At 34.2% G+C, this 24,493-nt stretch overlaps 1 protein-coding gene across 7 annotated transcripts in view; it reads right to left on the bottom strand.

Moving 5' to 3' along the window:
* TRPM7 (transient receptor potential cation channel subfamily M member 7) overlaps nt 1-24,493 on the bottom strand; it is a 109,144-nt gene that overhangs the window by 46,807 nt on the left and 37,844 nt on the right. For 5 of the 7 annotated variants that reach the window (XR_011426589.1, XR_011426591.1, XR_011426596.1 and 2 more), the window contains 9 exons: nt 23,658-23,829; nt 22,251-22,425; nt 20,935-21,058; nt 19,858-19,930; nt 17,968-18,068; nt 5,830-5,964; nt 2,482-2,535; nt 866-1,006; nt 448-582 (listed from right to left, as the gene is read on the bottom strand). Coding sequence is in view for 3 of the 7 variants with exons in the window: in XM_023617564.2 (XP_023473332.1) it covers nt 448-582; nt 866-1,006; nt 2,482-2,535; nt 5,830-5,964; nt 17,968-18,068; nt 19,858-19,930; nt 20,935-21,058; nt 22,251-22,425; nt 23,658-23,829 (1,110 nt within the window). In the remaining 4 variants the exon portion in view is untranslated. Of the gene's footprint in view, nt 1-447; nt 583-865; nt 1,007-2,481; nt 2,536-5,829; nt 5,965-17,967; nt 18,069-19,857; nt 19,931-20,934; nt 21,059-22,246; nt 22,426-23,657; nt 23,830-24,493 lie in introns of those variants that run through there. The other 2 variants (XM_070236663.1, XM_070236688.1) reach the window with 2 other exon arrangements.

The following is a 24,493-nucleotide window of genomic DNA, read 5'->3' as shown; positions in this document are numbered from 1 at the left end:
TCATCAAGACATGCTGAGGTGGCAATCCACATAGCACAACTAGAAGGACCTGCAAGTAGAATACACAACTGTGTACTGGGGGCTTTGGGGAGAAGAATAAGAGATAAAAACAAAAAAGAAGACTGGCAACAGATGGTACCTCAGGTGTCAATCTTAAAAAAAAAAAGAGAAAGAGGAGGATTGGCAACAGATTTTAGCTCAAGGCCAGTCTTCCTCACACATAAACAAAAAAATACACTGGGTTGTTATAATAAGTAAATAAGAAAAATTTAGAATCATTAACTCACAATGAATATGTTTTGGTAAGGGAAAATGAAGAATTAAAGATATAACTAAAGCCAAAAAATAATTGTTACTAAAAAAAGTAGTTTTTTGTTTCATAATACTAAGTAATTTGGAAAGAACAAAATCCAAAATCCAGAAAGGGTAATATCTAAATAAATGTACCTTTGGTCGGTAGGGCTGTGCTGTTTTAATGAAATGATTATGTCTCATTCTTTCCTTTTTATCTGCCCTATTGCTGAAAGATTCATGACTCTTTCGTAACTGAGGAGTGCTGCTGGAGGTATTTCGGCCAGATCTCTGAAAATGAAAGCTTATTAGTTTTTCCAGATTTAAATATGCCGATATGTTATACAAATTCAAGAATCAATTTATGTATATACATGTATAAACGTGTGTATACACACAAAAAAAATATTTGTTTAGGATTTCAATTACAAAATATTTTTAAGTACTCTTAAGTGTAAATCTCATATTTTAAGACAATGCTACTTCCACCATTCTAATATAAGTAATTCTTAACTTTTAGTGTATGAGTTGACTTGAAAGCACATATACACACTTCCCCCAAAATATTACATACCCGATTATTTCCACCAAGACTATTATATATTAATCGAAAACGTTTCCGAGTGTAGGTGCATCTATAGGTTCCTCCCATAAGATATTCAATAACAAGTCCTATATCAATTAGAGTGATCTTATATCCTGGAGGAAGATTTCCCTGGAAACAAAACATTAGTTTTAAATAGACAGGATAGTATTTCTCAATATTTCCATGCCATGCCTAGAGATACACCTACTCTCCAAAATGACACATGTTTACTTGTTACAGGAAACGGGGGTTGCCAGCAGCTATCTTCATAGGAAAAGGGAGTGACTTGTTTTTCCATTTTCTTTTGTAAGAAGGGTTTCTGAAGTTTTGAAGTCTCAAAGGTGTGGCTGAGGACAGGAATACGGCTTACAGCAGGAAAATACTTTGATCTCTCCACTGCCCTAATCCTTCACACACAAAGGCAAAGAACTTCTAAGAGACAAGTATTCCATTTTCACTGTGGCACATATCATAAATTGCATTTTCCTGCAAAAATAAAGCTATACATGTTAATTATGTTTCCAGATGGGCCCATAAATACTTTTTAAGTATTTTTTAAACCAAAATTATATTGGCTATATTATAGGTTTCACAAGTTTTTATATCTCATCTAAGATTTAACTACCATTTGTAACACTGTTTAGAACTAAGCCTTCATTTTCCCAGGGCACCAATTTACAAATAAACTTTTAGAACATAAGCCATTTGTGAGTCTGGAAAGAGAAAAACTTTTTTAAGTATAATAAAGTCTAAGTTCTTCCTACGGGATGCTAGTTTAGTAATAAATAATTTATAAAACTCAGAAAACTAAAACAAAAATGACATTTCTATCTTTTAATAGTACACACCCTTAATGGCAAGTAAAACTTTGAACAAAATTCTAGAAAGAAAGCATTTTAGTTCAGAAACTTAAAAAATATTTAAATTAATTAAATATGAATATCTTTTCAACAAGGAAAATGAAACTATTGGATACCAATAATTTAAATGACTATAAAACTTTTAATAAATGTTTAAAACTATTAATTCACTAAGAATCTCAATAGAAGAGAAGAGGACTATCAGTGGATCAAATTTAGTCACCACAGAATGGCTTTAGACCATATGACAGTGTTATATATTCAGCCACTACCAATACTGGATATTAAAAAGAGAGAGAGGGAGCATGCACAAGCACGCACATTTCAGGATTTTTATTGGCAAAATCTGCCATGAAGATCACCACCCGGTGTTTCTCTTAACATCCTTATTCAATGTCTGTTACATGCCCAGGGAACAAATTTCTGAACACAGAGAACGAAGATACACTTTATCAATGATCTTCCTTTTTGGACCAACAAACATTATGAAATTCATCACACTCTATCTCGGGTAACTAGAAGTTCAGGAAACTTGTTCTTCATTTCACAAACTTTCCTTTTTCTTGATTTCTGATATACTATGCTTTTTACTTCTATATTACCAAAATTTAGCCCTTACTTTACCTTGTTCTAAAAAATGTCACTTTATTGCTATTTTTAAGATGTATTTAAATGCTTTTTGGAAACAGATAAAGTATACATGATCTTTTAAAATAACATTTTTTGAAAATAAAAATGTCATACCTGTTTGACGTCTCGAACAAGATGAAATAGCATTGGATTAGTTGGACCTTGTTTCTTTCAGGAGAAAAAAATTAAACTATTATTTTTCTTCTAAAATAACAACTTTCCTTTTTGTTACTTATAGGATTTTTATAGACCTTCTTCAACAAATTATATTGTTTTTAAGTAAATAAGTTCTATTCATAAAATGGAACAAAGAAAAAGATATAACCATTTCATACAGTCATGGTTACCTTCAACAAGATGTATAATTTCTTACGTTCTTACATTTTTACTCATGTAAAAACATGTAAAAACTTTATTTTCTAAAAGTCATGCAAATATTGCAGGCTTCACAATTATATCTTAAATTTAATTTACATTTCTTTCATTGATAATGGAAGTGAACATTCTCTTGTTAAAATGTCTGTAACTCTGTTTCCGCCACCACTAATCATCAAGTTCTATCAATACTTTAAATATTTTGGGTAACAAACTTTTAACATTTATATATGCCATCTTTTCCCTATTATCTTACTTCCATTTATGTATACTGTTAAAGTAGACTAAACACAAGTTTCATTTTTACAGTAGTCTTATTTTGATGGTATCTTGTATTTTGAAAAAATATCCAGGAGTATATCTCCCCCCATCAAGACTGAGGTAAATGGGCCAGAAATGTGTTCTTCTAAACTTTGTAGACAGCACTATGACCCATCTGAAATTTACTGCAATGAATTCTATGCAGCACAAATCAAGATTTATTTTCAATATCTTAAATCTATTGTTTAAAAGAAATAGAAAATAGGATTGTTCTCCCGCCATTGAGTTATTGTTCATTTTTTATGAGAGGTTACTATAGTAATCAATTCGATCTCCTTTTCCATTTTGATCACATACTTGGTAATACATTTCCAAATCTATCTGGTAAACCTATTTCTTTGAAAACAGTATTATTTTATTTTGTTTGATATTCTTGGCTTTCAAGAAATTCTATTTGAACATGACTTCAAAGATGACTATAACTGATATTACACATAAACTGTATTTTATACAGACTTTGCTCTGTCTTCTTTTTATAATATTTAGTCTATCCGCTCAGGAGCTAAGTTCTCTATACCCATTCTCGCCCATGTTAACTTTTAAAAAATAAATGTGTCTTCTAAATTAACATGAAGTATTTCATTATTTTTTAGGTAATAGGAAGTTTCACTGTATTTTCTCTAACAATATATAATCACATAGAAATGCAATTTTTGGAATTCTAATTTATCTTAATCCATTAATGTTTATTCATTAAATAAAACTTCTTAGCATAAAATAGATTAACTTTAAAGACACCAATTCTCAAAGTGTGGTCAGGGGACCCAGCAGGCCCCCAAAACCTTTCCAGGAGGTCTGTGAGATCAAAAGTATTTTCAGAATCATGTTAAGATGTTATTTGCATTTTTTCATTCTCATTCTTTCAGTGTTCAGTGGAGTTTTCCAGAGGCTTCCTGACGTGAAATTGTGAGATTAAATTAATAAACAAATATGAGGATTTAGCTGCCTTCTACGAAGCCAGACATAAAAGAGATTCATAAAACCATAAAACTATTCTACTCTCCTCACCAATTTTTTTTGTTTTCTTGAAAAATGTTATGTTAATATGTAATGGATTTATTATTGTTACTAAAACAGAAATGAACAAATATCTTTAAAATTTCTTAGTTTTACCCTCTAATATGGTAAACATCAACACACATAAACAAAACCTCTTTAGAACGGCTCTTCGAAGCCCTCAATAATTTTTATGTAAGAGGACCCTGATACCAAGAAGTTTGAGAACCACTGCTTTACCTTAAACTTTAAAAAATGTTATCCATAACTGATGCTGACAGTAACTATTCTCTAATAACTTTGAGTTACACAATTAAAAAAATTACTTGCCTTGCTAATGCGATCAATTTTTTTGTTTTATATTTGCTTTACATTTCAGGGATAAACCTTACTTCAGCACAATGAATAATCCTTTTAAGTTTTACATCTGTTTGCTAGAGACAGCAGAACACCAACAAAGTTCAATGTAACTGTGCTAGACACTATTAAAGGAAAAAAAATGGGGGAAAATAAAGACATAATCTCTACTCAAAAGAAATTTACACTCCACAGGGGAAGATATAATGGTACTAAAATAACTATGCCACTGGGCTTCATGGAGTCAGTGGAACGGCATTTGAACACAGCTCTAAACAATGAACAAAATTTCAGTCAGTGGGGAGTAGTTGGAAAAAAAAAAACCCAACCAACACTGCATAAAGAGCAAATGCTTTTTTTAAAAAGTTTATATTTTTGGGAAATAGTAGGTACAATGCAGTTGAAACAACTAGTTCGGGGGGATGAAGGTGGGAATAAAAAGGCCAAGTGATAGAGGCAAAATTTCAAAGTTTCAAAAGCTGGAGAGCTTTTTTGGGTTATTCTTCTATACACATTGGGGAGCCATCAAAAATTCTTAAACTGTGGAAAGATATGGTAAAATACATGATTATAGGAACAAATTAAAGAATGATTTGAACAAAGACTGGACAAGGAGAGTAGATTACTGAAGCAGTAGAGGCTAAAAATGATTGAGTAGTACAAAGTAATTAGGAATGAATAGGAAGAGATACGAGTAGATAGAAACTGTTGAATGAATGGACACAGCTTTGCAGAGAAGTCACAGGGAGAAAGCTAGGATTCACTTATAGTGCTCCTCAAAGTATAGCTCAATCAAATTCATGTTTGTAACATGGAAAACCAATAAGAAGGGTAGTATTTACCCCCTCAACTGCTAGTGATATGAAATTTGAAATAAAATGAAAAAAGGCTCTGTGAAGGGAATGAGTTATTAGGAGCTCTTTAGAAGAAAAATGAAAAACAGTATTCTAAGTAAAAGGGGGACACCATAAGGTCAAAATTATGAATGTAAAAAACAAAAAGGAGCAAAAAAAAAGCAGCATGTAATTTCTCCATTAGGCAAAGGAGTCAAAAGGAATTTGGTGTAACAAATGACCACCAAGAAAAAAAGAAAAAAGAAAGAAATATAATGACTCTAAATTTAGGAGTTGATCCTATAGTTTTAAAAACCGGTGAGGGGAGGAAAAGGGAGACAGGGTTGTTAACATTATATTTCCTTCCTATGTGGTTATGGTGACAGGGGAGGTCTCCAGAAACAGGGAGAGGGTTTCAGACTGTCATATAACCAACTCATACTAAGAATGGCTATAATTTTTCCATGTAATTTAGGAAGGCATTAAAGGTTTTACTAATAGAACTGGATATGTTCAGGTAAAATAATACTTCCCAAAGATGATAAATCTTAGTAAACAAAGAATTTTAACATACACTTACCGTGTTATAAAGTTCTTCCAGTCTAGGAATGGTAAGGAATTTATGCATGCTTACTCCATTTTCAATAAGAAGTTTTACAAATGCAACTCTATCCATTACAAGAGCATCAAGCATAGCTTGTTCCAAGGATCCAACCTAAAAGAGAACCAAAATTAATAAATATGTTTTGCACATTCTAACAGTTCTAAATGTTGTCTATACAAACAGTTCTAAATGCAACTCCTTAGGATTTACAAATATTTGTTCCTAAAGAGCTTTAGAAAAAAATTAAAAAGATGCAAAATAGTAAAAGGCTGGGACCTAAGGTATATACGGAATATATGAAAAGACCTCTCTAGAGCAGCATTCCCCAAAGAACAGTCCATAAACGTTATTTCTGTAGACGAGCAGGTGTTTTCCCATGGGGGAAAAAATAAGAAAGAAGTCATCATCAAGTAAATTTTGGGGGAAAAATACCTTAGGGCAATGGTTCTCAATGTTTAGAAAAGGTTTTTCGGAGGGATCCTTTCAGTAATTAGCAGACATTACTAATATTTAATGGGTACGGTCGAAGGATACCAGAAATCATGTAACGTACCAGATAATGACACTCTAAAAGGAACTGTCCCACATCTCACACAACTTTACATTATCCTACTAAATGCTCACAAGTGAAAATCCAGTAATTTTGCTTTACATATAAACACAAAAGTAGTGTCATGGTTTGTTCTACAACAAACTTTCCAAAAATACACAATCATATAAGTCAGCCAAGATTGTAGTTTTTTTAAAAAAAAACTTTAATTATTCATCAGTAGAGAAAAATCACATCTCTTAACAGCAATATAACCTGTGCCATTTGAGTTTAATATAACATATGTATATCAGTCAGCATTTGTAGCTGTCCCTTTTTAAGTTTTTAAAGACTTTTACAGACTTCAACAGACTTCAAATCAAATACTGTTAAATTAGTGGAGATATAAGGGTTTCACTGAATATCACTAATAAAGGTTATTTGATTAATAGAATATTAATATATTTAATATTATTTTAATAATATCCTATTATTGCTTTTGTATATTTTTAATATTTTGGTACCATATGGTAAAAAAAACTTCTCTGGTGAAAATCAATACTGAAATCATTGGGGTTTTTTACCTGTTGTTTTTCAATCTTATTCTGATTCTGTCTTCAGAAGTTTATCACACAACTATACAACTTCTCTACAGCAGCTTTTATTACCATTTCTTTCTCCCATCTATCCTCTATTTCTATCAGTTAGCAAAGCATATGGTCTCCAAGATCTTTTTAAGTACCATGATGTGTTGCTTAACAACAGGGATACATTCTGAGAAATGTTGTTAGGTGATTTTGTCCTTGTGTGAACAACACAGAGTGCACTTACACAAATCTAAATGGTACAGCCTACTACACACCTAGGCGATACGGTACTAATCTCATGGGACCATCATCATCTATTCGGTCTGTTGTCAACTGAAACATCGCTATGTGGCGCATGACTGTACAAAGACTAAATGCATGCCTTATATATAATAGGATTTCAAGATGGAAGATACATCTTCTGTGACATTGTTCACCACCCAGTTCTATGTCATAACTTTGACACTGCACTTAAAATAAGGCCCAACTAATTTATAAGAATGCAATATTGACTTTTTCTCATATTAACAGCCTGCAATTTATCATGGCACATTATTCCTATTTTAGTTAAGATTATTTCATTCTTTCTCTTATCACATACAAATAATTCTGATGTTATTACTTATTCTAACATTAACAACTTTTACTCTATTGCTCACTTGGTCCTCTCTCTGCTCTTTTCTTGTCCTATACTTTAAGCGGTGTTTTTCTGCTCCTCATTTATCAACAACATTCCTGCATTAGTTTGCACTCACAACTAGCAGCATTTACAGTGATTCTGTGAAAAGTTAAATGCAAGCATCTGATTACATATGTCTTTTATATGTTGCCATTCTTGAGAATCTTCATACTGAAATATCTATTGTTATTATAAATCACTTTTTTTCTCTGTTTTGATTATAATAAGGGTATTATACTTTTTAACAAAAAAATTTGTGCAGTAATTTTTATCAAATTTCATTTTTGTATAATAAAAAGGGGCATAACGGGGCTGGCCCAGTGGCGCAGTGGTTAAGTTCGTATGTTCCAATTCTCTGCGGCCTGGGGTTCGCCAGTTAGGCTCCCGGGTGCGGACATGGCACGGCTTGGCAAAAGCCATGCTCTGGTAGGCATCCCACGTATAAAGTAGAGGAAGATGGGCATGGATGTTAGCTCAGGGCCGATCTTCCTCAGCAAAAAGAGGAGGATTGGCAGTAGTTACCTCAGGGCTAATCTGCCTCAAAATAAATAAATAAATAAATAAAAATTAAAAGGGGAAACAACAAAATTTTCCTTTTAAAAAATAAAGTGTTCACAATGGAATACTACTCAGCCATAAAAAAAGACAAAATTGGCCCATTCACAGCAATGTGGATGGACCTCGAGGGTATTATGTTAAGCGAAATAAACCAGTCAGAGAAAGATGAACTCTCTATGACTCCACTCATAGGTGGAAGTTAACATATTGACAAGGAGATCTGATCGGTGGTTACCAGGGAAAAGGGGGGGTGGGGAGAGGGCACAAAGGGGGAAGAGGTGTACCCACAACATGACTAACAATAATGTACAACTGAAATCTCACAAAGTTGTAATCTATCATAACATTAATAAAAAAAGAAAAAAAAAAGAAAAAAAGAAAGTGTTCAGGGCCGGTCCTGTGGTGGAGTGGTTGAGTTCACATGCTCCGCTTCAGCAGCGCAGGATTCGCAGGTTTAGATCCCAGGTGTGGACCTACATCAACGTTCATCAAGCCATGGTGTGGCAGGTGTCCCACATACAAAATGGAGGAATATTGGCACAAATGTTAGCTCAGCGACAATCTTCCTCAAGCAAAAAGAGGAGGACTGGCAACAGATATTAGCTCAGGGCCAATTTCCCTCACAAGAAAAAAGAAAAGAAGTGTTCTAGCTGATGGAGTTTATAACCAGTGCCCTAGAACAGCAAAGTATGACAAAATTTTCATATCTGAGAAAAAAAGATTAAAAAAAACTATCTGCTTTGAAAGCAGCATTTCTTCATACACTCAGTGCATATCAAACTAACAATCAAGAGGAAAAAAAGTAAAACAATTGTCCACAAACTCTATGTTTAGCATGAAAGAAGCATAAAGTCAAACAGATAACATCGTGCAGAACAAATCCATGAGATAAACCACATATACATAGAAGATAAAGGCTTTTTCCAAGACTTTGATCTCAGGAGAGCAAAAATCCAATGAAATTATTCAAGGGAATAAAAGGTTGGTTTACTGGAGTAGTTCTACCACAGCTGATTAACATCAATTCCTTCCTCCGTAGCCCTGTAAGAGGGTAAGTGACTAAATCGTTTTTTAAAATTATGATTTAGATAACACAATCCCATGGTTAAAAGAAAAAACGTCAAGTACCACAAAATAGTATAAAATAAAATGTTCTCTCCTCTGGCCCTCATCTCTGCAGACATATCCCATATTAACAGTTCCAGAATGGTTCTATGTCCATACAGTGCACACAGATATGCATGAATGTGTGTGCATTCATAAACAGAATTTGCCACAATTAAGATCATGCTCTGCATATTTTTCTGCAATTTGCTGTTTACATTATGTAGACAGAAATGACATGCTCATCCTCTGTAAAGGTTGGACAATACACCAAGGTATGGATGAACAGTTAATTTACCCAGCCTCCTACTGATTCAGACATGGAACAAAAATTTGTTAAGCACTTACTATGTGCCAGGCTGTGAATACAGCAGTGAACAAAATGGAAAAATATTCTTGCTTTCATAAATTTACTTTCTAGGAGCAGAGGGATAAACAAATAAACAGCTAAAATATATGGTTTAACAGATGATGATAAGTGAGATGATGATATATGAGGAAAAAATCGGCAGAGAAGAACACAGAAAATGCTATCATAGAGGGCTATTAAAATAGGATAGACAGCAAAAGTCTAAAGGAAGGGGAGACATTTGGTTAGAAGACAGAAAGAGAAGAAGAAGCAAGCCTAGGTAGGCACCTAAGAAAAGTTTCAGATAGAGAAGAGAGCAAGGCATGAATTCCAGAGATATGAGCATTCTTGATGTGCTCTAAGAACAGTAAAATAGTTACCTTGGCTACATAAAAGAGAATAAAGGGGATAGTGGTGAGTAATGGGGCAGATGATATAAAGCCTCGCAGGCCATCATAAGGGCTCTGGATTGTGCTCTGGGTAAACATGACGTGATCCATCTTCTGTCCATAAAATGAGAGGAAAAATACAAGTGAGAAAACCAAACAGTATGATACTAAAACAATACAGAAGGGTGACAGTAGACTGGACAAGGATGATAGAATCTGGTATTTTGAAAGTAGATTTGAAAAGATTTACAAATGGAATTAGACTGGAATATACGAGAAAGAGAAAAGTAAAAAATGACAATAATAAGGTTTCTTGTCTCAGAAACTGGGAAGAGGTTGTTGCCATTTAGTAAGAAGAGGAAGACTGCAGAAGAAACTGGTCTAAACATCCAAGAGAATGTTGTAATGAGAGCACTATTTCCTTTTATTTTGTTTTTTTAAGCTTTGGATCCCCTCTTCACCCATTTCTCCCACCCTCCACTCCCTGCCTCTGGCAACCACCAATCCATTCTATTCTCTGTATCTATGAGCTTGATTTTTTTTTTTAATTCCACATACAGTCATGCATCACTTAACAATGGGGATATATTCTGAGAAACGCATTGTTAGGCAATTTCATTGTTGTGCAAACATCATAGAGCATACTTACACAAACACAGACTATATAGTACTAATCTCATGGGACTACCATCGTATATGCAGTCCATCGTTGATTAACATGTCATTATGTGGCGCGTGACTAGGTAAGAGAGATCATTTGGCATTTGTCTTTTTCTGTCTGATTTATTTCACTCAGCACAATGGCCTCGAAATACAACCATGTTGTCACAAATGGCAAGATTTCATTCTTTCCTATGTCTAAATAATATTCTGTTGTGTATATATACCACAATTGCTTTATCCATTCATCCGCTAATGGACACTTAGGTTGTTTCCATAGCTTGGCTACAGTAAATAATGCTGCAATGAACATGGGGGTGCAAGGATCTTTTTTGAGTTAGTGTTTTTGTTTTCTTCAGATAAACACCCAGAAGTGAAATTGCTGGATCATATGGTAGTTCTAGTTTTAATTTTTTGAGGAAACTCCATATTGTTTTCCATAGTGGCTGCACCAATTTACATTCTCACCAATAGTGCACAAGGATTCCCTCTTCTCTACATCCTTGCCAACACTTGTTATCTTTTCTTCTTGATAACAGACATTCTAACAGATGAGGTGATATCTCATTGTGATTTTGATTTGCATTTTCCTTATGATTAATAATGTTGAGCACCTTTTCATGTACTTGTTGGCCATCTGTGTCTTCTTTGGAAAAATGTCTATTCAGATGTTACACCCATTTTTTAATTGGATTGTTTCTTTTTTTGCTATTGAGTTATGAGTTTTTATATATTCTGGATATTAATCCCTTACCAGATATATGATTTGCAAATATTTTCTCCCATTCAGTAGGTTGCCTTTCCATTTTATTGACAGTTTCCTTTGCTGTGCAGCTTTTTTTTTTTGGAAGATTAGCCCTGAGCTAACATCTGCCAATCCTCCTCGTTTTGCTGAGGAAGACTGGTCCTGAGCTAACACCCATGCCCATCTTCCTCTACTTATATGTGGGACACCTACCACAGCGTGGCTTTTGCCAAGTGGTTCCATGTCTGCACCCGGGATCCGAAACGGCGAACCCCAAGCCGCCGAGAAGCAGAACATGCGAACTTAACTGTTGTGCCACCGGGCGGGCCCCTAGAAGCTTTTTAGACTGATGCAGTCCCACTTGTCTCTTTTTTTCTTTTGTTGCTTTTGCTTTTGGTGTTAGATTAAAAAAAATCATTGTCAAGACCTATATCAAGGAGCTTACTATGTTTTCTTCTAGGAGTTCTACAGTTTCAGCTCTTACCTTCAAGTCTTTAATCCATTTTGAGTTAATTTTTGTGTGTGGTGTAAATAGTGGTCAAGTTTCATTCTTTTGCACATGGCTGTCCAGTTTTCCCAACACTATTTATTGAAATGACTGTCCTTTTGCCACTGGTGCATATTCTTGGCTCTTTGTCATAAACTAGTTGACTACATTTATTTCTGTGCTCTGTTCCACTGATCCATGTGTTTTTATTCCAATACCATACTGTTTTAATTACTATAGCTTTATAATATAGTTTTAAATTAAGGAACATGACGCCTCCAGCTTTGTTCTTCTTTCTCAAGATTGATTTGGCAATTCGCGGTCTTTTGTGATTCCATACAAATTTTAGGATTCTTTTTTCTACTTCCATGAAAAATGCCATTAGAATTTTGATATGGATTGTACTCCATCTGTAGATCTGGGTAGTACAGACATTTTACAATATTGATTTTTCTGATCCATGAGCACAGACTATCTCTCCATTTATTTGTGTCTTCTTCAATTTCACTAATGTCTTGTAATTTTCAATATACAGGTCTTTAACGTCCTTGGTTAAATTTATTCTTGATATTCTATTCTTTTTCATGCAACTCTCTAAAGATTTTATTTATTTATTTAAAAGATTTATTTTATTTTTTCCTTTTTCTCCCCAAAGCCCCCCAGTACATAGTTGTATATTCTTAGTTGTGGGTCCTTTTAGTTGTGGTCATGCAACTCTCTAAATGGGACTGTTTTCCCAACTTCTCTAATAGTTCATAAAAACCTAACAGATTTTTGTGTACTGATTTTGTATCCTGCAACTTTACTGAATTTGTTTATTAGCTCCAACAGTTTTTTTGATGAGTCTTTAGGGTTTTCCATATATAATGTCACATCATCAACAAAAAGTGACAGTTTTACTTCTTCCCTTCCAATTTGGATGTCTTTTATTTCTTTTCTTGCCTAATTGTTCTGGCTAGGACTTTCAATACTATGTTTTTGTGTTTTGTTCTGTTTTGAGGAAGATTAGCCCTGAGCTAACATCTGCTGCCAATCCTCCTCTTTTTGCTGAGGAAGACTGGCCCTGAGCTAACATCTGTGCCCAGCTTCCTCTACTTTATATGAAGGACGCCTAGCACAGTATGGCTTTCCAAGTGGTGTCATGTCCGCACTCAGGATCCAAACCAGCAAACCCTGGGCCACCGAAGCAGAACACGCAAACTTCACTGCTGCGCCACCGGGCTGGCCCCAGCCAATACTATGTTGAATAAAAGTGGCAAGAGTGGACATCTCTGTCTTATTCCTGATCTTGGAGGAAAAGCTCTTAGCTTTTCATTGTTGAATATGATGTTAGCTGTGGGCCTATCATACACGGCCTTTACTTTGTTGAGGTACATTCCCTCTGTACGTGCTTTGCTGAGCTTTTATCATAAATGGATGATGAATTTTTTTTATCCTGAGGAAGATTTGCCCTGAGCTAACATCTGTGCCAATCTTCCTCTATTTTGTATGTGGGATGCCATCACAGCATGGCTGAGTGGTGGTGTAGGTCTGTGCCCAGGATCAAAACCCATGAACCTGGGCCACTGAAGCAGAGCCCACGAAGCTTAACCACTAGGCCACGGGGCTGGCCCCTGGATGTTGAATTTTGTCAAATGCTTTTTCTGTATCTATTGAGATGATCATATGACTTTTATCCTTCATTTTGTTAATGTAGTGTATCACATTGACTGATTCATGAAAGCTGAACCATCCTTACAGCCCTAGAATAAATCCCACTTGATCCCATGGTGTATGATCCTTTTAATGTTTTAATGAATTCGGTTTGCTAATATTTTGTTGAAAATTTTCAACAGTTGCTGCCTGAGGGTCTGGCTTCCAATCAACCTGAATCTAGATACTAATATCCTCCCCCGTAGGGGCAGTGACAGGTCTTGGTACCTCCTCAATTACTGGGAGCTATTAAAAATGTAACAGGCTAGGGCCTGGCCCCAGGGCCAAGTAGTTAAAGTTTCACGCACTCCACTTTGATGGCCCAGGTTTGTGGGTTCAGATCCCAGGTGTGGACCCACCCCACTCACTAGCCACACTGTGGAGGTGTCCCACATACAAAAAAAATAGAGGAAGATTGGCACAGATGTTAGCTCAGGGTGAATCTTCCTCAGCCAAAACAAACAAACAAAAGAAACAGGCTACTTGGACAAGCACAAACGTCTGAGAGACAACAAAGAGCTGAGGCAAAGCTGAATAACAAGGGTCATCTCCTATACAAGGCGACTGGGAGAGGTGGTTGTTTCATCTGTTATATAGAAACTAATATAGAGAGTCAAGCAAAATGAAGCAACAGAGGATTATATTCCAAATGAAAGCATAAGATAAAACCTCAGAAAAAAACTTTAATGAAATGGAGGTAACTAATTTACCTAATAACAAATTGAAAGTAATGGTCATAAAGATGTTCACCAAACTGTGGAGAAGAATGGATGAACACAGTGTGAACTTCAACAAAGAGCTGGAAAATATAAGGAAGTACCAAAGAGAAGTCACAGCTGAAGAATACAGCAACTGATGGGGCCAGCCCAGTGGTACAGTGGTTAAGTGCGCACGTTCCACTTTGGTAGCCCAGGGTTCACCGGTTCAGATACAAGGTGCAGACATGGCACCGCTTGGCAAGCCATGCTGTGGTAGGCGTTCCACAAATAAAGTAGGGGAAGCTTGGCACAGATGTTAGCTCAGGGCCAGTGTTCCTCAGCAAAAAGAGGAGGAATGGCAGCAGATGTTAGCTCAGGGTTAATCTTCCTCAAAAAAAAAAAAAAAAGAACAGCATAAATGAACTGAAAAAAAAAAAAAACAAAGAAGAGGGGTTCAACAGCAGACTAGATGAAGCAGAAGACAGGATCAGTCAACTCGAAGACAAGGCAGTGGAACTCACCCAAATTAGAGCAGCAGAAAGAAAAAGAATGAAAAAAGGTAAACATAGCTTAGGGGACTTATGGAACAACATCAAATGGACTAACATTCGCATTATTGGGCTCCCAGAAAGACAAGAAAGAGAGAAAGGGGCAGAAATCTTACTTGAAAAAATAACGGCTGAAAACTCCAACGTGGCGAAGGAAACAGACATCCAAATCCAGGAAGCTCAGAGAGCTCCACATAAGATGAAACTAAAGAGACCCACACCAAGACAAACCATTAAAATGTCAAAAGTTAAAGACAAGGTGAGAATATTAAAAGCAGTAAGAGAAAAACAACTTGTTATGTACAAAGGAACCACCATAAGACTATTAGTAGATTTTCCAGCAGAAACTTTGCAGGCCAGAAGAGAGTGGCATGATATATTCAAAGTGCTGAAAGAAAAAACTTCTAACTAAGAATACTCTCCTTGGCAAAGTTAACATTCAGAATTGAAGGAGAAATAAAGAGTTTTCCAGACAAGCAAAAGCTAAAAGAGTTAATCACTACTAAATAAGCCTTACAAAAACGTAAAGGGACATTTTTAAGCTGATGAAAGGGTGCTAATTAGTAAGAAGGAAACACATGAAAGAACCTCACTGGAAAGGTAAATATACAGTAAAGGTAGTGGACTGATCACTTATAAAGCTAGTATGAATGTTAAAAGACAAAAGTAGTAAAAGTAACTATGATTACAATAATTTTGTTAAGGGATACACAAGGTAGAAAGATGTAAAATGTAGTATCAAAAACATAAAACAAGGGGAAAGGAAAGTAAAAATGTTGAACTTTAGAATGAGATCAAACATTAGTTGCTATCAACTTAAAATAGACTTTTATGGATATAAGTTTATTATATGTAAGCCTCATGGTAACCACAAAGCAAAAATCTACAATAAAAACACAAAGGATAAAGAGAAAGGAATATAAGCATATATTCCTTATATAAAGTCACCAAACCACAAAGGAAAAGAACAAGGGAAGGAGAAGAAATGAACAGAGAGCAATTATAAAAACGGCCAGAAAACAATTAACAAAATGGCAATAAATACATATCTATCAATAATTACTTTAGGGGCTAGCCCCGTGGCCGAGTGGTTAAGTTCGCGCACTCCGCTGCAGGCGGCCCGGTGTTTCGCTGGTTCGAATCCTGGGCGTGGACATGGCACTGCTCATCAAACCATGCTGAGGCAGCGTCCCACATGCCACAACTAGAAGGACCCACAACAAAGAATATACAACTATGTACCGTGGGGCTTTGGGGGAAAAAAATAAAATCTTTAAAAAATAAAAAAAATAATTACTTTAAATTTAAATAGACTAAATTCTCTAATCAAAAGACATAAAGTGACTGAAGGGATTAAAAAAACAAGACCCAACTATATGTTGCCTACAAGATGTAAAGCCACACAGAGACTAACAGTGAAGGGATGGGAAAAAATATTCCATGCAAATGGAAACCAAAAGAAAGCTGGAGTAGCTACACTTAACAGACTTTAAAACAAAGATGGTAGTAAGAGAACAAAGATGGACATTGCATAATGATAATGGGGTCAATCTAATAAGAGGATGTAACATTTGTAAATATCCAAGCACCCAAAATAGGAGTACCTAAGTATATAAAGCAAATATTAACAGACCTGAAGGGAGAAGCAGGGAGCAATACACTAATATAGTAGGGAACTTCAATATTCTACTTATATCAATGGACAGAGCATCCAGGCAGAAAATCAATAAGGAAACATCTGCCTTAAATGACATGTTAGAGGAGATGAACTTAACAAATATATACAGAAGATTCCATCAAAAAGCAACAGAATACACACTCTTCTCAAGTGCATAGGGATCAGTTTCCAGGATAAATCATACGTTAGGCCACAAAACAAGTCTTAACAAATTTAAGAGGATTGAAATCATACCAAGCATCTTTTCCAACCACAATGGTATGAAACAAGATGTTAATTACACAAACAAAAATGGAAAATTCACAAATATTTGGAGATTAAACAACATGCTCCTGAACAACCAATTGGTCAAAGAAATCAAAAGAGAAATCAAAAAATACATTGAGACAAACAAAAATGAAAATATAACATAAAAAAATTTGTGGGATGCAGCAAAAGCAGTCCTAAGAGAGAAGTTCATAGCGATAAATGCCTACACCTCAAGAAACAAGAAAGTCTCAAGCACTATAACATTACACCATGAGAAACTAGACAAAGAAGAAAAAAACCCCAAAGTTAGCAGAAGGAAGAAAATAATAAAGATTAGAGCAGAAATAAATGAAATAGAGATTAAAAATAGAGAAGATCAAGCAATATAAGAGCTGGCTCTTTGAAAAGATAAACAAAATTCACAAACCTTTAGCTGGACTCATCAAGAAGAAAGAGAAAGGATTCAAATAACTAAAATCAGAAATGAAAGAGATGTTACAACTAATACCACAGAAGTACAAAGGATCATAAGAGACCACTATAAACAATTATACACCAACAAACTGGACAACCTAAAAGAAATGAATAAATTTCTAGAAACATACAACCTACCAAGAGTGAATCATGGCAAAACAGAAAATCTGAACAGACCTATTACTAGTAGATTGAATTGGTAATCAAAAACCTCCCAACAAACAAAAGTACAAGAACAGATGGCTTCACTGGGAATTCTACCAAACATTCAAGAAAGAATTAACACTAATCCTTTTCAAACTCTTCCAAAAAACAAAAGAGGGAACTCTTCCAAACTCATTTTATGAGGCCAGCAGTAACCTGATAACAAAACCAGACAAGGATCCCATAAGAAAAGAAAATCACAAGCCAATATCCCTGATGAACATAGGTGCATAGAGCACTATTTCTACAACTTCTTTCAGTTCTAGGATCTTTAGAGATCTATACTTTATTTAAAAACATGGTTTTATCAAGAGGCATCTAAAACTTACAAAATCCTAGATGGATCTGGATGTTGTAGAAATGTTTAGCTAAACTAATTTTGCACTTTTGGCAGACAGGTAAAAGTTACGTCACAATTCCAGCAAATATTTTGTTATTACTTAGTTTAATTTATTTCCATTGCATATATAGATTATTTACATACCAGCCACTGCTGTCCATAAACAAATACATGATTTTTGGCAATGTCAACTCTATCCCACGCCAATGTAAGAATGAGCTGGTCAAATGCAGATGCATTAGTGCCTAATCAAATAAAGAAAATATTGACAAGTTCAATTAATTTAGCTCCATTAAAATGTGAACACTTATGAATTTTCCCCATTTCCTTTTAATTAACTTACACAGCTGGTGTCGGCCACTGTTCATAGGTAGCCTGCCTCAGAGAGAGAAGGTTACCCCCAGGGTTGAGGACTTTTATTTTCCAACTATAGAAAAGACACAGCCTCATTCATTGCAAACAATCCACAATGCAGAACAATGAGAAAAAAAACAAAGGTGATCTGTTTCTATCACAGAGATAGTACTGACTGTTAAGATTATGAAAAATATCCTTACAGGTGCTTTTCTGTGCATATATAAATTCATATGTATACTTTTAATTGTTTATGGAAAAGTGGATCATACTACACAAAGTACTCACTAGCCTGCTTTATGTACTTTAATATCATGCCTTAGTTTTCTATAACAGCACATACAGATTTACCTTATATACATAATACCTTTTAAAAGTGAACTAAAATTTATTCAACTAATACTGTAACTAGTGGACATTCAGGCTATTTTGAATTTTTTGGTGAACATACTTTTGTGCACATTTGATTACTTTTAAACAGGATGATTCCACAGAAGTCAAACTGCTGGGTAAAAGGATATATACTTTAAAGCTTTTGATACACTTCAAAACATATTCCAGAAAGTTTATATCATTCATTGAGGGTTGAAGAATATCCACTAGGAGGGTAAAAAAACTTAAAAAAAATTTTTTTTTATTAGAACATTGACGACCTTTCCACATTTTCCCCAAGCATTTGTATTATTCTGTTATCTTTTACATAAATTCTGACTCATTTTTCCATGAGGTATTCATCTTTTTATCACTAATTTATAATAGCCTTTTATGATCCTTCCACATTTCTGTTTCTTAGTTCCTTCATCTATAAAATGAGGAAAACAATAGGAAATCTGCCTCTTAGGTCTGTTTTAAGGATAAAATGAGATGTAAACCACTAAACGTAACCACTAAAGGGCAGTGGCTAGCACACAGTAAGTATATGGCAAATATTAGGTGCTCTCTTATTTTTATTTTTATGAAATCCCATTTATTGATCTTTCCCTTTATGGCTTCTGGGTTTCCTATTACTTACGATCTCTTGTCCCCAAGATGATGCAAATGTTATCTCATATTTTATTATAGTAATTTTTAAATGTTTGATCTGTTGCCAATTTACTGTGGTCTCATATTTGGGAAATTCTTCTGAATGACAAAATAGTGCCCTCTTGACCTGCTCCTGCCACCTCACTTTGACTCTCAGGAACCTGGATGGGATAAGATTCTAGTTTCTAATTTTTGAAAAGATTTTCACTATAATACTGTTTGTTGTATCAGTTGGATGTCTTTGACAAGATAATGAGAGGAAAACAGTTGAATGTGCATGTGCATTAACTCCTTAGTCCTAGAAGATACCACTATTTCCCTTCAGAATGAAAACAGCATGTTTATAAATGTTATCTTTAATTTCTATCAACTAATACCTTACTAGCTTTAAACACATTTTTCAGCCAATTAAAAATTCGACACATTCTTAATAGGATACCTAAATGGGTCTGGTGGCACAAATCCTGCTATAAACATAAAAACTTCTACAAGATAAAAACAAAGCTAACTTATTGTCAAAGAAAGCTAACAATGTGTCTTTCAAAAAGAGAATTATTGAAAAATTCAGTTCCCAAACATTTAGCCAAATTGAAAAGTCCTATCTTAAACAGGTTACAAATGAAAGATATTACAAATAAAAAAACTTTTAAATCTTACCTTTAAGCAGTGCAGTAAGTATTGCTACATCAATATCTTGATGTTCATCTGATCCAATGTGGAAAACAGTGATCTATTTAGAGATTAATTCATAATATTATGCCTTTACATTTTAAAAGCTAACACATAAAGCACATAAAAAAGAAAGTTAATTTCAAACCAGATGGGAGATACTGTTTTGGAGCTTTTATTTTTTTAATCAGAAATAACTTCATTTCAACCAAAAAAAAAATTTTGAAAGACTTTGTATCATTTACCAAATAATGGCAAGCATATTCAAAATGTTTAGTTTCATATTACACTTATTTTTTGACCTATCTGATGTCCTATACTAGAGTAAGCAACTTACGGGCTGAGGCTATAGATTTCTTATCTGAGTAAATGCTGCCGTTACTTCTACAGTGTGAACACTTACTCAATTCAAGCAACATAGGTGTTCTTGAACGCAATCCTTTTACTGGGAATTTCTTTAAATTATTTGAAATGTAACAACATTTGAAAGGCTTCTAATAACATTTTTCATAAAGTAAAAGACTACTGTTTTCACCCCAATACAAATTTTTCAACTAACTTCATTTCATAGTATACAAAACCAAAATGCAGGAAAGAAAACACCAAACCAAACCATGTTATCATCTACTGACTTACAGAGCTCTTAAAAAATTTTATCTCTGAAAACTTAAACCTATGTTTAGATGACTAAAATTAAGCAGCACTGACCTTTATAAATTTGAGCACTCACTCTGAGTAAAAATAGTTTAAGTTTTTTTACCCCCCAAATATATCTTAGAGAAAACATCAACAACTCTAGAATTCTTCCTTGATCCTAGACAGAATCTACTGAGGCCTAGTTACAAAACTTTTCCTACAACAGTAGTGCAAATATATGTCTTAATACCATATCAAAACTATAATCCTTCTATATCTCTCAGCTTGAACAAAACAATAAATGATATCTTTACATGGTTAAAAAAGATTTAAAAATTTCAAATTAAAATTAAAAACAAGTATTTCACTAATTCAGAATGTGCTTTGAATGGGGAAAAAAAGGCTTTTATTCTGCTGAAATCTACTTACAAGCTCCTTTCTTTTCATGCACTCCATCAGTGTTTGAAATAAATGAACTGCTTCACTCTGGCCAAAGTTAAATGTTTTTTTGATAGTTGAAATAATATCAGGCTCTGCTGCATCAGGAAGATTCCTAGAGTAAGAGGAAACAATTCACTGATTTCAATTTGCATTATTTATAGAATCTAATATGAAGTACAGTTCGATCCATGTAAGAGCTTTATAGATAGTGTATTAACAGTGAATACGTGACCCTGAGCAAAATTTTCTCCTTCACGAGACTCCCAACTATAAGTCATAAGGGGGGGAAAATGGAATGAAGTGATTTTTCTCTCACTTATTTTGAATTTCTTTTACAAGGCATGTATTGTAACATCAGTACTTACATTTTATAAAATACTGTATAAAGATAATTTTAAGATATGGTATATAAAGCAGTATTTCACCAAGATGTCTTAAACATGAGCATATTTGCATTTTAATTTTTCTCAATAGATAATATATGTACATGGTTAAAGAAATCCAATGATATAAAATAATATAAAAATGTGAAAATTAGGGGCCGGCCCCATGGCCGAGTGGTTAGTTCGTGCGCTCTGCTTCCACGGGACCTAGGGTTTCGCCAGTTCAGATCCTGGGCACAGACATGGTACCACTTCTCAAGCCACGCTGAGGCGGCATCCCACGTGCCATAGCTGGAAGGACCCACAACTAAAAATATATAATTGTGTACCGGGGGCTTTGGGGAAATAAAGGAAAAATAAAATCTTAAATAATTACCCTTCTCCCTTTTTTCTACATAAAAGGTGGTGCAATACACATGCTACTTTACATCTTCCTTTTTCCACGTATATATTTCGGTAATCTTCCCAAATCTAGTACACAGGTACCAACCTTACTCAGCTACAAACTATTCCACTACGCAGCTACACCAAATATTTACCTAGTCCCCTTGATATATGTTCCATTTTGTTCTAATCTTTCACTATTACAAACAACACTGTAATGAGTAACTTTATACATATGTTATTTCTCATGTGTGCCAGGACATCCATAGGAACAATTCCCAGAAATGGAACTATTCAGTCAAAAGATATGTGCCTCTGTATGTCTGATGGATCTTGCAAAATTGTCCTCTACAAAGAGTGTTATACTTTAATTCATTCCTATAATGTATTAGACAGGCTATTTCATCAAGCCTTAACAAGGTATTGTATTAAACTTGAAATTTTCATCTTCATAAAACACCAAAATGAATCTAATATTCTAAAACCACAAGCCTCTTTACATAAGTTATTAAAAATTTGTTGTAATCATACACTCACCCTCCTTCTTCTGTTTGTTTATAAATATATGCTAGTAGATCTGCAGCTCTGCCTGTTCCTTCACATACAACAACTGGAACAGGAGGACTTTCCTGAAGGTATTCTAAAACTGTGAGGATAACATTTGGCCCACCCTCAAATATAAGGGCTACCACAGGGACACCTTGACCAATTCCTAAAAAAGTAAAAGATTAATTAAGATATTAGGCCAAAAAAAGATACTTGATTTTTACTCAATCAAAGCAAAATAAAAATAAAAAGCCAAATTATAGTTTCTTATATTGACTTCATTTTAAGCACTCAACATGATACTAGTCTGGCATAAATACATTAAATACTGAATAAATTACTTTTCATTGACTTAAGTTTGCTCTAAATGACAAAATTAGAAAATCCAACATATAATTAGGCACACTAGTATGTACATATTCATTGAAAAATAAAAATTATCTTGTATTATTTCACTAATTGAACCATAGAAATTTATAACACCAATAAGTCTTTTTAGTTTCCTTTTTAATACTATATGAGCTGAACTTCTGATACATATGTTGTTATTCACTTTTAAAATGTATTTCTAATTCTAAATGCATTGAAACATTAATATAGAAATTAATGACAAAGTCAGGATTACATAAATGGAACTGATAAATAAAATTCAAAACCTCCACAAAGGTAACAGAAAAAATTTAGTGAATATCAATTTTTGTTTTTACAATAACCTGCAATGCAGTGAGAGAATCCAAAATATAGGTAATGGTAGATTTCCAAAACATTCCTAATTTATAGGAGATGACATGATTCCATCATAATCTAAATTCACTATTCTATAATTTTGTATTTCTATTTCACATTGTCATAAAGCTCACTTTCGTGTTGTCCTAGGATTACAAAATTTCTTCTTTTTCAAACAAGAATCTAGACGTTGAACCAGAAAGTTTGACCATGGTTGGAAAAGAAGGCCAGTGTCAAGAATACCAACTTTTAAAACACATCTACCAAAGAGTGATACCTACTTATGTTATAAACTTTAAACAAGGTGATTCTTACTTTGCAAAAGCATTTTTTTTCCTCTTTATGCTTGAATTTCAAAGTCATGTTTTGGAATATGTTGCACATTAAGAATATTTCTGAATTCCCCGGGCTGCAATGGGGTTACAATAGCAACAGAGCTTCCAATGAACCTTTGTGGCTCTGGCCTCAATATCTGACTACCCTATTCAGCCTCAGACTTCTTTTCCTAGGTCTTCTTATTCTGCCTACGGTCAGTCATTCTTGGGTGTTACATTTTACCTTGGTATACAAGGAATGAGCAAGTCAAAGAAGATTCTATCTTTTTAGAATGCTACTGGCAATTAATACAGCCCAGAATAATCTCAGTGATACCAAATTTGTAAATTCTCTTACTAGCATGAATTCTTTGCTGATTAATAGTTTTTTCAAGTTCTCGTCTCAGTCTGACTTCTGCCCCATACTTTCCAACAGTGCCATCATCCACCAATATGAAATGGGAATGCAGATTATTTAGAACATTCAGTTTGCTCAGAGGGTTCAATAAGGTTTGATAAGGAGCAACCACCTAATAACAGCAAACACAAGAGTTAGTAGGCAGGGTTAAATATAATAAAATGTAAAGTAAAAATAAACTTTGAAACAATCTGTAAGGGCCAGTAGGAGGTAAAATTCTATTTTCATATAGCAACAAATAGAAAATGTCTAAGAATATATCAAAAAGCACTAGCTTTTAAGCAGCTGAAGATTAATCAATAATGAGTTGAACCATACAGTTATATTTTGACTCTTATTGCAGAATATATAATACTTCATCATTATATGCAAAGGAAGCAGCAATAGCAAATAAATAATGTGAAGAAACTATTAAGTTACTGGTGAATAAAGTGCAAATACATAAGGAACACAATAAAAGCAATCAAATGTCATATTGCTCTTTTTCTAGCCATAAATTCCCAATGTAACTGCACTTGAAAGTGATAATTCAGTAATTCCCTTTTAATAGTCTCTTGATAACTACCTCTAACCAATTCACATGTCTTCAACCTAGTCAAATAAAATACTAGCATTTGATTACTACTCTTACTGACCAAATTAATTCTTAAAGCCATATAGTCATTAAAAATTTAATTACAAAGGTTGGCATGATATGGAAAAGGTGTGAAATAATTATACAAAAAAGGCAGAAACCAAACTAACACTATAATGACAATCATACCTATGAATGCATT

The sequence above is a fragment of the Equus caballus genome, chromosome 1 (genome assembly GCF_041296265.1).
Source record: "Equus caballus isolate H_3958 breed thoroughbred chromosome 1, TB-T2T, whole genome shotgun sequence".
Classification (NCBI taxonomy): domain Eukaryota; kingdom Metazoa; phylum Chordata; class Mammalia; order Perissodactyla; family Equidae; genus Equus; species Equus caballus.
The sequence above is the reverse complement of the archived record's forward strand: the minus strand, read 5'-3'. Positions and strand labels throughout refer to the sequence as shown.